At 40.0% G+C, this 14,344-nt stretch overlaps 2 protein-coding genes across 2 annotated transcripts in view; one reads left to right on the top strand and one right to left on the bottom strand.

The window, feature by feature from the left end:
- The first annotated feature begins 981 nt into the window (after positions 1-981).
- Positions 982-14,344, top strand: part of LOC105929111 — a 21,676-nt gene continuing 8,313 nt past the window's right edge. Inside the window, exons 1-3 of the mRNA XM_036144018.1 lie at positions 982-1,138; positions 14,083-14,146; positions 14,262-14,294. Coding sequence (XP_035999911.1) covers positions 1,109-1,138; positions 14,083-14,146; positions 14,262-14,294 — 127 coding nt within the window. The 5' untranslated portion in view covers positions 982-1,108. The remainder of the gene's footprint in view (positions 1,139-14,082; positions 14,147-14,261; positions 14,295-14,344) is intronic.
- Positions 2,070-4,184, bottom strand: LOC118562401 (L-rhamnose-binding lectin SML-like). The gene is made up of 9 exons (XM_036134801.1): positions 4,126-4,184; positions 3,978-4,010; positions 3,832-3,891; positions 3,594-3,732; positions 3,331-3,440; positions 3,154-3,198; positions 2,919-3,051; positions 2,714-2,817; positions 2,070-2,441 (listed from the first exon to the last, which is right to left on the bottom strand). The coding sequence occupies exons 1-9, from the start codon at positions 4,148-4,150 to the stop codon at positions 2,413-2,415; spliced, it is 678 nt and encodes a 225-aa protein (XP_035990694.1). The 5' UTR covers positions 4,151-4,184; the 3' UTR covers positions 2,070-2,412.

The following is a 14,344-nucleotide window of genomic DNA, read 5'->3' as shown; positions in this document are numbered from 1 at the left end:
GCAATATGAGACAGAATACTTGCCATAAAGCCAGACGTCTTCAAAGTTTTCTTGGTTTTATGCATTTTATGGATAGAGTCATGAGAAAATGTAAGTTCCACATAAAACAAAAATTATTTTGACGTAGAGTGGAGAAATCTAGCTTCATGGATGTGAAATGTACCCAACAAACAGCAATTTTGTTATATTATTAACTTCCTTATTGTTAATTTAACATTTAAGAATAAGACCATATTTTCAGTCATAGCGATCAAAACTTGAGGTTTCCAAATTATCAAAGACATTTGAGTCAAAAAGTTAGTAGAATAGGAGCATCCTTAAACAAATGTGTCTGTTTTAGATAAGAACCATAAAGGGGACACATAAGGTCTAAATATGTCAATTAATTTATTACAGGGATAATGTCTATGTACGATTTTATTATGCATTTCTTTAACTTTATTGGGGACAAATAAATAAATAAATAAATTCAGTCTAGACATTATTATTGATGTCAGGAAAGATCCCTCTGCAGCGATCTAATATGTGTCAGGATTTTGTCTATGGATGAACCCAGAGATACACACACACACACACACACACACACACACACACACACACACACACACACACACACACACACACACACGGAGCTAGGTTATTGTGAGCTTATTGAATAAAGATGGCTATAGGAGGCTGAAACCAGAGGCAGGACTTGCAGGACCAGAAGCTTCACTAGAAGCTCAGAGGTGAGACAGGAAACATCCAACAGCAGGCAGAGACTTAGCGTGAGACTCAGAGGTGACAGAATAATCCAGTAGCAAACCGAGTAGACAGGCGAGGAGGGAGTGGAGTCTGATGACGGACCGGCAGGGAAGTAAAGACAGAGGGAGGCTTAAGGAGGCTGGCAGGTGGAGTGAGTCTGACTAATTCATGACCAACAGGTGTGACTGACTGCAGAGGGAGTGAAAGGTAAGCTGAGTGAGAGGAGGAGGAACTGAACCCTAACAGTAAAAAAAAGCCCGATCAAAACTAAACCCTGACAATATGAGCATTGTTAAATGAGCGTTCCTCAAGAGTACTTTCACCTAGCCATAGAGCAGGAATCCTTCCTGAGAAAGGTGTCTACATGATAAGTGCTCTAATAAGAGACATTAAACCGCTGTGTATACTTTTTATTCTGGAGTGCATAGAACGAGATTTGTCTAATCCTTTTTGCCGGGTAAATTCTTCATAGGTAGCTAGACCCTCATTATCATTCAAAAGATCAAAAACAAAAATAACACCTTGAGCCTACCAGTCTTGGAGAAATAAGGCGGTATTCTTGAAAACAATGTTGATTGTCCCATAGAATACATGGGTGAGGAGAGAAGTTGTGTTTGAAAGCGAGTTTCTACGTGTCCAGGGCTTGTTTATGGAAGTTGGCAAAGCTTAATCGGAAGTTTACTCGAGACACTGGTGACCAGTTCAAGCTGTTCTCTCTCTTAGGGACCATTAAGGATAGGAACCAACCCCCTGACAGTCATGGATGGATGGATCAGTGGTGTTGAGTTTACTGACATCAGCTGAGCTTAAAACTTAATCTCCAGGGTGGCCTAGTCCTGTGATTCCCAACACTGCCCGCACTGAACCTCTCCTGCCTTTGCTCCTGGTGTTGTAAGTTTGAAGTGGTGGATTATTGTCCATCGTAGGGGCCTCCTTTTAGTGTCAGAGTAAAACTGTCTCCAAGACAGAATAACCTTCCCCAGAGCAGGACGATAACAAGTTCCACTTCCTGATGCACCAATTAAAATGTCACCTAATCAAATAATTTATTGCAGGTATTTTATAGCCACGGCATTGTGTGTTGTTTCAGATCAATTTTCCTCAAACAGTTAAAAGAGCCCATTGTTATCTAATTTTCCCACTTAGAATGTCATGGTTTGATGTCAAACTATGACATTCCTGACAAGACAAGGGGTAAAGTTCTTAAGAAAATAGTCAGACAATTAAACAACCATTAAACATGACACATGCTGATGTAATTTTTTATCATATCTTTTCTTATCAATATTTTCAAAACAAAGGCCTTAAAGCTGTTGGTGCAAACTTTTATTTGCATTTTTATCATTCTTGAGAAAATACTTAAACAATTAAACAGCATATGCTGATGTAATTTTTTGTATCATGTGGGGTTTTATAAATTGATATCTTCAAATTTACAAAACATAAGCAACCAGTAGCTTAGAACAAACTTAAGAACGTCACAGAAACTGACAAATACCAAGTATAATCCTCTAGTGAGTAAAAGGAAAGACGTTTAACCATCTGAGAGGTCAGCTCAGGACATATGTACTTCAGGTAAGGGTCCCGGATTAAGTTGAAAGTGTCCATTGAAGAGTTAAGCAAACATGTGATATATTTATTAGGTACACCTTCCTGTATTATTTCCTTTTATATTTGATCATCTGGAGGGGCAAGATCTGGAAAAAGAAAAACAAAACTTCTTTCTGTTTTATGGTGGGAATGCAGAGAGAGAAGTTAAACTTTCATTATGATGTTAAATTGCACAACTGCTTAAAAACTGAAACAAAAAAACTATATATCAATAAACAAAAGGTGTTTAGGCACGGGAAAATATTCGGCTTTTTTTCTTGACCTTTTTACCGCATTACCAATCACGTTTTTTTTTCTTGGCAGATTGAGACCACCTTTGCTTCAGTAAAACTCAAGGTAGTGTTTGAAGTCCACTTACACTGACAGGCGTAAGCCACCTCCAGGTACTTGAAAGTGCCCCGGCAGGGGTCTCCAAATACAGAGTTGCTGGCAACAACAGTGCAGCTGTTTTTCCCTTGGCAGCTGTAAAGGCACACAAGTAAAGAAACCTTGACATCTAAATACTGAATTCAATACATTTGTAGTTTTTTACAGCCTTGCCGAGGCGAGCCGGAACAAACCACCTTTCAGCAACTTTGATGGTGGGGCTGTAGCAGGCTGTGTTTTTGATATGCATGGCTGCGCGCTCATACGCACATGTGTTGTGGTCTCTGCGTCCATAATCAGCCCCGTATATAACAATAACCTGGCCTTCATCTGATAGCAAGAAAGGATGGTTTGTTGTTAAATTACAATTACTTTTTGCCATGTAGATATATGGATTTAAAAAAAAAATAGAAAAAAGCTGTTATATCTTACCACAGCGCAAGTTTGATAAAGAGTGCTCACATATCACACGGTGAACTGAAAAAGTTACATGAATTACATTAAATAATGAAATGGCATAGTTTTTGTGCTTAGTAGCACGGCATTCAAGGTTCAGCAAAACCAAAAAGCATTTCCACTTAAAGCGTAAAACACAGGCAGGTGGCTTACAGGCAGGCAGGCAGGTGTAGGTGGTCTGCAGATATTTTGCAGTACCCCTGCAGGGATCAGATCCCACAAGGGCATTTGGGATCAGCTCACAAACTTTTTTTCCATTACATCTGCAAACCAAAACCAAAAAATCGACGACTTAAAATCACACACAAAAAACTAACACATACTGCATTTAAACATGCTTGTAATGCTAAACACCCAGAGCGATCTAAATGCAGCCCTGTGTGCATCTACACAGCAAAGCCACATCAACTGTGTACCTCTTCTTGACGGCATCAGCAACACCAGCTGCATAGCAGTCTGTGTTGGAAACCTTCCCTGCACTCTTTCCTTCGATGCACGTAACACTGTCCGTACGTCCATACAGGGCCGTCTCGACGCTTATCACGCTGCCCAAATCTGCAGGAAAACAGGAAAATAAAATAAGGCAAATAATACCTTCATATTCAGAGTTTGACACTGAAATCAACTTCAAGGTCCTTCTGTATTAAATCATACCACAGCTCAGACGTTGCACAATTTTCTCTTCACAGGTGGTGACCGTCTCTTTAAAGATACCTGAAAAGGCCGTCATAGACGTGTGATTATAACGATACTAAGCTTCGACATATACACACTTCTTTAATAAAGATAAAGATACTTACTTGCATGAACAAGCAGGCAGGTGGATGCCAGGACTGAAAAAGAAAAACTGCTTAGTCCCTATCATTTAAATGAATGGAACTTTTTGATTCTGGCTTCCTAAAAGAGAAACACTTCCCCTCATTAACATTTCGATCAGTATATACTCACTCAGTGTGGTGCTGAAGAAGATCATGGCTTTACAGAGAAAAGATAGAGTGGTGGATAGAAACACTGAGGGTGGGAAGAGACCGGTTCAGTATTTATATATTGGAACATTCCTCAAATGACGTCACATTTACCTGGAGACCGCCCGGATGGTCAGATAACAGGACAGAAACTAAAATAGACGCCGCCGCAATACCAATCATTTTAGAAGAGAAAAACGCCCAGGAGCTTAATTCCAACCTGCTTCAATCAAGAAACCCAGTGTTGAATGTTGGTTGAAATGTAGAGGCCTCAAAATGAGAGGAAAGCAGTATTAATATAAAGATGGGAGAGGCTGTTCTCTCCTCTCGCAACATGGATCAAACATGAGGAAAAACCCTGATGAATCCATGTAGAATTACAGTTTATACTAAGAAAAATATACATGTGTTATTACAAGACTGCTTTAAACTATTATAGGGCTTATTGCAAAAACATTTACTTAAAAACAGCAAATTTTTCTAAAGTTGCAAAGTGAAACATCCTGCTATAACCAGACACTCAGATCCCATCTCACCTTCACACACACACATTCTCATCTTGCTATATGTAGTTAGGACAACATGTTGACTCCCATTGACTCCCATTGATTTTTGGTCATTTTTAACCTTTTCTATGCCCTAACCCTGACAACAATCCTAAACCTAACTATCACCTGTGTGTACCAAAACCCAGGTCTTTGGCTCTTCACAACCACTATTGAGCATTTTGCTTATGGATAAACCTTACATACAAAAGTGCACTCTCACAAACTTACAGACTCACTTCCATACAGAAAACCCCCATTATTATCTTCAGCTGTCATTTTATACATGTTGTATTAATTAATACTGTATATTCTTCAGTGATGGTATCAAGGCTTTGGTTGATTGTATCTGTAATACTTTATCTGCAGGTTGGTTTGTTCTTTTTACATCTCTCTTTGCAGATGAAGAAGCACATTGAGGATGTATTGTTCTCTCCATTTTCTTTCACCTTTTTTCCTTTTTTTCAATGTCTATATAACATGAAATATTCCCTGCATTAATAAAGCTTATTGCACGTATAAATAGAGCGAGGCAATATGGTGAATGCGGTGAGGCTCTGCTTGTTAAAGTAAAATCTATGAGGCTCTTTTTGGCATTAAGACAACAAGTCTTATTGCCAAATTGCCAGACAGGACACTATGGAAGAAGAAAGAAATCACACCTTTTTCCTAAACCTTACCGTTAGCAAAATACAAAGTGAGGACCAGCAAAATGTCCTTACTTTGGTACAAGTGGTCCTCACTCTGATGCCTAAACAGGAGCACACACACACACACACACACACACACACAATCAATGTGAAAGAAACAATCGCTGAACAAAAGTCCAGCTAATTCTCCTAATATTATGATTTTCTTCTTATAATTGAAAAAATAATAATAAACTAGAAAAAGCTGTTCCTGCATAACAGCGAGTGAGAATGCTAATCTGCAGAATGATTGAGCAGAAGATGCAGAAAACATTGAAATCAGATTTGAAGAATTTGAAAAAAATAAGAATTTGAAAAATTTGAAGAATTTGAAGAAATAGAAGAATTTGAAGGAATTTGAAAAATTTGAAAATTTTGAAAATTTTCAAAAAAATTCAATGAATTTGAAAAATTTGAAAAAATTGAATGAATTTGAAAAATCTGAAAAAAATTGAATGAATTTGAAAAATTTGAAGAATTTGAAGAATTTGAACATTTTTAATAAATTTGGAGAATTTGAAAAAATTTGAAGGAATTTGAAAAATTTTAAAAATTTAAAAAATTTGAAGAATTTGAAGTTTAAGAACAACTAGAAAATTTCTGAAGTAATTTAGCAAGGCGCCTGCCTCGTGGTACTGTCAAAAATACTAACGGGAAGTAACACTGCGAATTTCAGCTTCCTACGGTCTTCACAGCACCCACAGTGGCTGTCGAGAGGTGCCATGTTAAGTCAATGGACCTCCTAGAAGCCTCTGGCTAGCAGCGTTGTCATGGAGTCTCCCTCACAGCTGTAGCCCTCTATTTGTCTGTAAAGGCAGAACAACCCCAGCTAAGCAGAAGTTGGTAGGACCTTCCTAAAGCTACTTCTGGTTAGCAACATGCTAACCGTTAGCCGCTAGCATGGTTGTGTTCAGTATCACTGGGTGATTGTACTCTGTCAGTTTGGTCCAAATCCTGTATTGGGATGTGCCTCAAATAGGGAGAAAATATGTTGTTTATAACATTGCCATGGTAACTCAAAATGGCTGGTGGTACAAAAAAATACTTCATGGGATCAGCAAACATGTTTTGTAATACACACTGTGGGGATTATAATCTAAAAGTCTAAGTCTCCCACACCAGGATTTGATCCCATGACCTCTTGCATTCAAAGCCTGAACTTTCCATCTCAGCTATACTGTAGCCATATATGTGCATGCATTTCTGGGAACATAAGGGCTTTGGTCCCCCATTGAAAAGTATTGGATGTTTGACACCTCATAGCTTGGAGATGCTTTATGCGACATAGGCCAAATTTCTTGTGGAGCTTTCTCTCTAAAGGAAGTAGAGTACCAGCAGAAGTTTGTACCAGCTTCCTAGAGCTACTTCCAGTTAGCAACATGCTAACCGTTAGCCGCTAACAAGGTTGAGTTCAGTATCACCGGGTGATTTTACTCTGTCAGTTTGGTCCAAATCCTGTACTGGGAAGTGCCTCAAAAAGGGGTGCCAATACTTAATGTCACCAAACGTGACCAAAGTTCATGGGTCAGATTGGCCTCCTTTAGCAACTCAGCCACACCACATCTGGGCCCAGAACTCAACATTTGACCAAAATGGTCAGTAGCGCCATTTCCCACAGGTGGGTGGTGCTGTATTGGCCAATTGGGTCGTGTCTGGGCATCATGCCAGGTCCTGTTGGAAGCAAAGGCCCAATAGGAAAACATGTGAAATCCAAAATGGGACAGAAAAGTGACACATGGCTGATAATCACTTGAAAATTTTAAAATGTTAGGAGGAAGTGACTGTGCGAATTTCAGATTCCTACACTAATCACAGCCACTGCAGTGGGTGTCGAAAGTTGCCATTCTATCCCAATGGAGCCTGTCACTCTGGCCCTCAGAGTTCCATCGTCATGGAAACTTGCTCACACCTGCAGCCAGTGTTGTAGTCAAGTCACTATGCCTCGAGTCCGAGTCCAGGTTCAAGTCTCCAGTGTTCAAGTCCGAGTCAAGTCCAAGTCATTAAAAAAAAATCCGAGTCAAGTCTGAGTCAAGTCCACTACTCATCCGAGTCAAGTCCAAGTCATTAAAAAAAAATCCGAGTCAAGTCTGAGTCAAGTCCACTACTCATCCGAGTCAAGTCCGAGTCTAGTCACTATTGTGACTGTAAGTTATTTGTAGGAACATGCCGTGACGTGTGATGTATGACATGAAGCAGTAACATTCCATTGCACTAATAATGGCGTTCCACGAGCGAGCTATTTTTAGAACGTGACGTCATATCACGTACAGGGCAAATATGCGTTTTCCTCCACTCTTTCACTGTAGTTACCCTTGGTTTAACTCGGTAAAACAACTGCTTTTTCCAAGTCTAAGACGTCTCCTAACCATGGTTTTTAAACATTGTTATGGAACGTGCAACAGCGACTCGAGGTACGCTGATAAGCCGCATATGAAGGATGTTAAAGCTGCAAGCGGCGTCGATCGGCCCTCGCAGCCAAGCGCGCTCCGGCCTATTGTCCACCGCCGCGGTGCCGGCCGGCCAGTCTTTCTAAGCTCTCGACACTCAATCCATTGTTTGAGCTGAACGTTGGTATGTTGTTCCACAGTTCTACCAGTAAAATGGGTGCCTGGACATCCTCTTGTGATGGTTTAACAGCTGAAAAGTCGGTCATATCGTTTTATCTGTTGCATGTGTAACGGCTGGTTGCTACATGCCCTCTCACACTGTTTGCCCTACCTTAGCGGCAAGGGGCATTGCTCATGAGATGGTGACGTCACGTGCGCGGTACGCCATTTAGAAATTAAAATCATACACCAAATAATATTCTAATGACATATTAAAATTATAGCCTAATGATATAAAAAAAAGTTGGGTCTTTTTCTCAATTTCCGAGTCAGAATGATCTGAATGTAGGAGTCCGAGTCCAAGTTTGAGTCATCAGTGCTCAAGTCCAAGTCAAGTCACGAGTCTCTAAATTTAGCTAATGACTCGGACTCGAGTTCGAGTCTCGGACTCGAGTCCTACAACACTGCCTGCAGCTGACCATTCTACTGAAGTACAGACACTTTGCTCAGAATAAGTCCCAGTGGATTATAATGGAGAACTTTGCCTCGCACAACACTTTATAACTCCTGATCCGTAAATGGTAGAGACGTAATTTTTTCAGTGTTTATTTTGTAACGGATAGGAGAAAAAGACAAACTATCGGTTTTTGCTAGAAATATTTTAATTTAGGCTTAAAAAATTATGATATAAAGGGGATTTTATGGAATTTCAGAAATCCTCTAAAAACGGTCCCGAACAAATCACTGTAGCTGAAAAAGTATAAGAGATATCAAAATGATTCTTTCACTGTGAGTATCAGCAGGCTTTTGAGGACTATGGAGCTAATTTTTATGTTTGTACAAAAATCGGTGTAGGCACAGCGACGATGTAAAAAAGTGGATGATGTGGAAGAATGAAGCTCCAAAGCGTTTTAAGGATTTTGGACATTCGCTACTCCCGAACAAATTGTTCCTGCGGAAAAAACGTAACAGTTATCCACAAAATTCCTTTTTTGTGAGTGCCAGAAGCGTCGGGACATTCATGTGTGAAAGTATCATGCCTGTACATAAAACGGTTTAGGAGTAGCGACGATGTAGAAAAGTGCCTCATTTGGGGGGATGGAAGTCTGATCCTGTTTTAGCATTTTCCCAAAACGCTACTCCCGAACAAATTGTTCCTGGGGCAAAGCCGTAACATTTATCGACAAAATTCCTTTTTTGTGAGTGCCAGAAGGGTCTGGACATGAATGTGTGAAAGTATCATGCCTGTACATAAAACGGTTTAGAAGTAGCGACGATGTGAAAACATGTGTCACTTGGGAATGTCAGGTGTGATTTTTCACCACACCTCCATAGAAAATCAATGGAGAGCTTTTAGGCTTCGTGGTGCTCTGGGGTGATTTGCAAAAAATCTATAAATCCCACACCAATGATGGTTACATTTCCAGAATCCAGACAAAAATTCCTACATTTTGATGTATAATTTATCTGAATAGAGTGAAAATTGAGCAAGTGAGAAGAAGTTGTTCAGAGAAGGAAAATCTATAGGAACGGCAGAGTGGCCACTCTAAATTAACTCCCTAGCAACCATAGCAACACATTCATTTTTCTGAATTTTATGAAAAATTATTTTAAGGAGGTACTATGTGAAAATGGAGAAAGATATGAAAAAGCTGAAGTAGCTGAAGATAGCTGAAGGTCATTTGAACATTTTAAAAGTTGAATGGCGTTTCTAGCTGAGAGTAGGCTGAAGCAGTAAGCTGTCAAAAAGCTGAAAATTTTGAAGAGTTTGAAGGATTCTCCATTCATTTGAATGAGAGCAAAAAACTCAGAAAAAATTGAAATTATAAATATTATAAAAGTTATAATTACCAAAAGACATAGCAGTAATGTCGTGAACGAGCTGAACATTTTGATACAAAAATTGTTTAAATCGGTTAAAGTATGCAGGAGTAGTTAGATCCCGAAAAACGTACAGAATAATAATCAAGACCTGAAGGAACTTAATAAGTGAGAATGCTGTATAGCATTCTCACTTGATAAATAAACCCCACCCATCAAAAGGGGGTCACCAGTCTGTTCAATATAGGTAAATGTTTTATATATTTTTTGGAGTAGCGGTAACCGTTCAACAATGCAGGACACACTATGTCAGGTTCAAACACCTAAAGCATTCATTAAACAAACACGAGGAAGAGAGACAACAGGGAAGTTAGTTATAAATCTTATAAAGGAGAGCGCACAGGAACACCCTCTCTGGCATGTGTGTCCCATTGCTCTGAAGTGTAACCATGCCTCCCCTTACTTTTTATTTTCCCAGGAAAGCAAACTGCAATGATGACCTTCAACTTCACAAACTAGCAGTTCAGTTACATAGAACAATTGAGCATTCAGTTCTCAGGGAAAGGGGTTGCCAAATATGGCGAAGTGCAATTCCTCACAGTTGCTGATAGTGCTGCAAAACAACTTTATATCATGAAACTTTTTCTCTTCACAAAACCTTACTCTGTCACATAGGAGAGAAAGATTAGTCATCTGAAAGACACTTTAATATCTGAATAAATTCAAACCTAAAACCTTTTTAATAGTAATGAGTAAACACATGATAAATACAATGAATATGGAAAATAAAATAAAACATGTAGAGAATAGTAAAAAAAATAATTCTAACACACTCCCTCAAGGAAGTAAGTCTGAGGGGAAAAAACAAATGGTGTGCGGTCTCTGCAGGGACATTGAACCAAATACTGGTAATAAAGCTCGACAGATTTTACTTTCACTAGTGGAGCAGTCAGCTTTCGTCATAGTGCTCCGCTTGATTTATGCATGTAAATAGTTTTATTGTGATTCCTGTGGGGAGTATTTCAAATTATGTGGACACTACAATGGGAAAGTAGGAGAGTAAAGGAAGAACAAGAAGATAAAAAAAAGAAAGAGAAGAGGTGAAAGAAAGAGGAGATAAAAGGGAGAGAATGATAAAACGTCTTCGGTCTGCTTCATCAGCTGCAAAGAGAGATGTAAAAAGAACAGCACAACCAATGGACATAGTATAACTGTCATGTTTTGTAGACTGAACCCGAACACAACCACTGCAGGGTATAGTTTAACAGTTTATTGAAGTTTGTGGATAGTGGAGGAAGGAACCAAGAGTCTGTGCTGAGCTGAAGCAGGAGGATGGTGAAGGCAGGAACTGGCAAGTGGGACGGAGCCAGGGCACGGAGACAGCAGAACCAGAAGCACAGCAGAATGGAGACTTGGAATCAGACTAGACCAGCAGCACGACAGAAGGAGACTTGGAACCAGGCTTGACTTACAGCACGACAGAATGGAGACTTGAAACCAGAACAACAGCAGGCTGGCGGTGAATGGAGGAACTTCGGGCTGGACGAGACTAGATGAGGTGCGCAGCAGAAACAGAGGTAAGCAGGAAAACAGAACCAACAGAACGAACCGATATGGGAGGACTGAATGTAGGGAGCTTAAATAGGGAGGCTGACAGGTGTGCTGAGTGCTGACTGATGAGGGACTGACAGGTGTAGATGATTACTGAACTGGAGACTGGAGCTGTATGGAAGGTGGAAAGTGTCTAGAGACTGTGCATGGTGCAGCAGACAGGCTGCATCATAACAATAACAGATACAATAAAGTAACACCTTGATACCATTGCTAAATTATATGTATTATTATTTAATCTGACATGTATAATGTGATAGCTGAGAAAAAAAAGTAAATAAATTAATTAATTATGGGCTTTCTGCATAGAAGTGAACACTGAGTACCTGGAACCCAGCACCTCTTGGAGGCTTCAAAAGAGGTGCAGTATCTGCAGGGACATTGAACCAAATACTGGTAAGGTGGTATGTTTAATTTAGCCCCATGAAAGATAGATAAAATCCAAAATTATTTCAAATGACTTCCTATTTCTTGTTTTTGAAAATCATGGTTTGATAATCATGCCATGATTTTCATACATGTGCTTTGTCCTTTTTATTCTCTCTTGTTGTGTCTCTGCTCTATCTTCTCTAATCCCCAGTCGGTCGAGGCAGATGACCGATCACTCTGAGCCTGGTTCTGCTGGAGGTTTTTCCTTCCCGTTAAGGGGGAGTTTTTCTTTCCACTGTTGCTTCATGCTTGCTCAGTATGAGGGATTGCTGCAAAACCATGGAAAATGCACACGACTCTCCCTGTGGCTCTACGCTTCTTCAGGAGGAGTAAATGCTGCTTGTCAAAACTTGATGCAATCTACTGGGTTTCCTTATGGTACAGGTACTTCTTGCTCAGATTGGCCGAGAGCGGGATTTCACCTGGGGTCACATCAGTTTTTATCATCCTTTAAAGAGGATGCGTTTTTCTGGTGAGTAAAGGGGCCCGGCCTGCCCTCTGATACCTCACAATGGTACTCCTGGATTTGTTAGGTATGAAAGTGATGGATGATTGTCCATGGAAATGGGGAATGGAGAACAAAGTGGGGTTTGACAGGGTAGGGGAAGAGTAGACGGATTCGACCTTGGTTACTGAACAGGTTTTGCTTATCTAGTCTTATAGGTACCTAAAACAGGCCTTACTTAATTAGATGAACCCTAATTTGTAGATAAAAGCTAAACCTTTGATCTTGTGTGTTAAACCTCTCTGAAGCATTAATGTTGATCTGTACTAAAAGGTCCAGCACTGCCTGGTTCCAACACGGGAACCTTTTGGGTCCCACTTTACAAGTTTATAGAAATGGGTCCTCTGTGTTTTGTTCACATTTTCATATGATGGGTCATCTTGTTTTGTCTTGATGCTGACGACGGCATCATCAAAAAAAAAAGAGGAATGTTATAAGAATTATTATTCTGAAGTCACTATGGCCTAGGAAAGAGGAGGCCTGGAGACCTGATGTCTGTGTATAAGCTCCACTGTTGCTGAGTTCAAGGCTGAATGCTGCGTAGATACTGTGCAGCATGGTGATTGTCTAAGATAAATTGTCTTTGTTATGTCTCAAGCCAAGGCCACTGTGCAGTATTAGGGGGAGCCGAAAAGCGAGACAGGCAGAGACAGGGCAGAGGCAGACTGCAGCAAACCGTGGGGTGCGATTACTTTCCATCTATGTGATCTCTGCTCTGTTTCTCAATAAAAGTGCTGGAACGTCATCACCGCCATCTCCTCATTAAGTAAAGATGGAAACTCAGTTATCTTTGCTTAGAATTCCATCCACAGTAGGGGTTAGGTGTTGAGTTTACTGACATCAGCTGAGTTTAAAACTTAATCTCCAGGGTGGTCTAGTCCTGTGGTTTCTATCCCCGGTCCTCAGGGATCCCTCTCCTGCGTGTTTGAGATGTGTTGCTGTTCCAGCTTACCTGATTCAAATGCCTGCATGACATCCTCTGCAGACCACAAAGTGCTGCAGAGGCCTCCTAATCATCTGTCCACCTAAAACCAGCGGGACAGGTGTCCCTGAAGACCAGGGTTGGGAACCACTAGTCAATGGGGATTAGGCTGAACAAGGATATGAAGACAAACATGAAATCTAGGACAAGTGCGGCTTAGGCGACGCAGTTTCAAAACATTTTCTTTGTTTCCTTATAAATTGCTCTCTTTTTCTGCAGCGTTGTTAGTTTGACATTAGCTATAACAGGGACCAAGCCTTCCAAAATGTTCCACTTTTGTCTTGTCAGTCCAAAGTTGGATCATCAGTACTTTTTTTTTTTTTAACAAAAGAGGGAGGTTTTTGTTTTTGTTCAGCCATGGATGCCATTTTTTAAAAAGGTCATACTTAGTCTTGAACTATCAACTCTGATCTTGGCAAACTACTTTATACGTCACTCCAGGCTATTTTGTGGTGGTCTGTTGCTTTTTGAAAAGTACTTTAGGCTACTTCACGTTGTCTCAAATGTTATCTCTTGATTCTTCAGGTCTGGCAGTGATTAGGCCAGCAAGCACCTGTCAAAATTAAACAGGCTTTCCAAAATAAAGTATAATTTAAAACAGGATTTAAACAGTTCATATTTTGTTCATAGATCTAGGATGGTTTGGATGGTTTATAGCCCTCTGGGGATTATTATGAATTTTTGTGATTTTTTTTTTTTTTTTGCGAATTGAAGCCAGCTGAAGAAAAACCACAGGAGTCAGGTTTATTATTGAAACCAGACAGCTGCCCTAGTTTAAATGTATAAATACTGAGCCGGTATCTTCCCGCCCTCAGTGTTTCTATCTGCCAACGTCTGAGTCCTCTAAAGCCATGATCTTCTTCAGCACTACACTGAGTGAGTATATACTGATTAAAATGTTAATGAGGGTTAAATGTGTCTCTTTTAGGAAGCCAGAATCAAAAAGTTATATTCATTTAAATGATAAGGACTAAGCAGTTTTTCTTTTCAGTCCTGGCATCCGCCTGCCTGCTTGTGCATGCAAGTAAGTATCTTTATGTTTATTAAAGAAGTTTGTATATGTCGAAGCTTAGT

Source organism: Fundulus heteroclitus, chromosome 1, assembly GCF_011125445.2.
Source record: "Fundulus heteroclitus isolate FHET01 chromosome 1, MU-UCD_Fhet_4.1, whole genome shotgun sequence".
Classification (NCBI taxonomy): domain Eukaryota; kingdom Metazoa; phylum Chordata; class Actinopteri; order Cyprinodontiformes; family Fundulidae; genus Fundulus; species Fundulus heteroclitus.
Note: the sequence above shows the minus strand (reverse complement) of the source record. Positions and strands in the feature narration are given on the sequence as shown.

What these genes read in the sequence shown, in the direction of transcription:
- LOC118562401 (XM_036134801.1), bottom strand. Translation starts at nt 4,150, where the DNA reads ATGATCTTCTTCAGCACCACACTGA. An exon ending in CTGCCTGCTTGTTCATGCAA is followed by an intron (nt 3,892 to 3,977) that starts GTAAGTATCTTT and finishes CGGCCTTTTCAG; the next exon opens with GTATCTTTAAAGAGACGGTC. An exon ending in TTTATCAAACTTGCGCTGTG is followed by an intron (nt 3,052 to 3,153) that starts GTAAGATATAAC and finishes TCTTGCTATCAG; the next exon opens with ATGAAGGCCAGGTTATTGTT.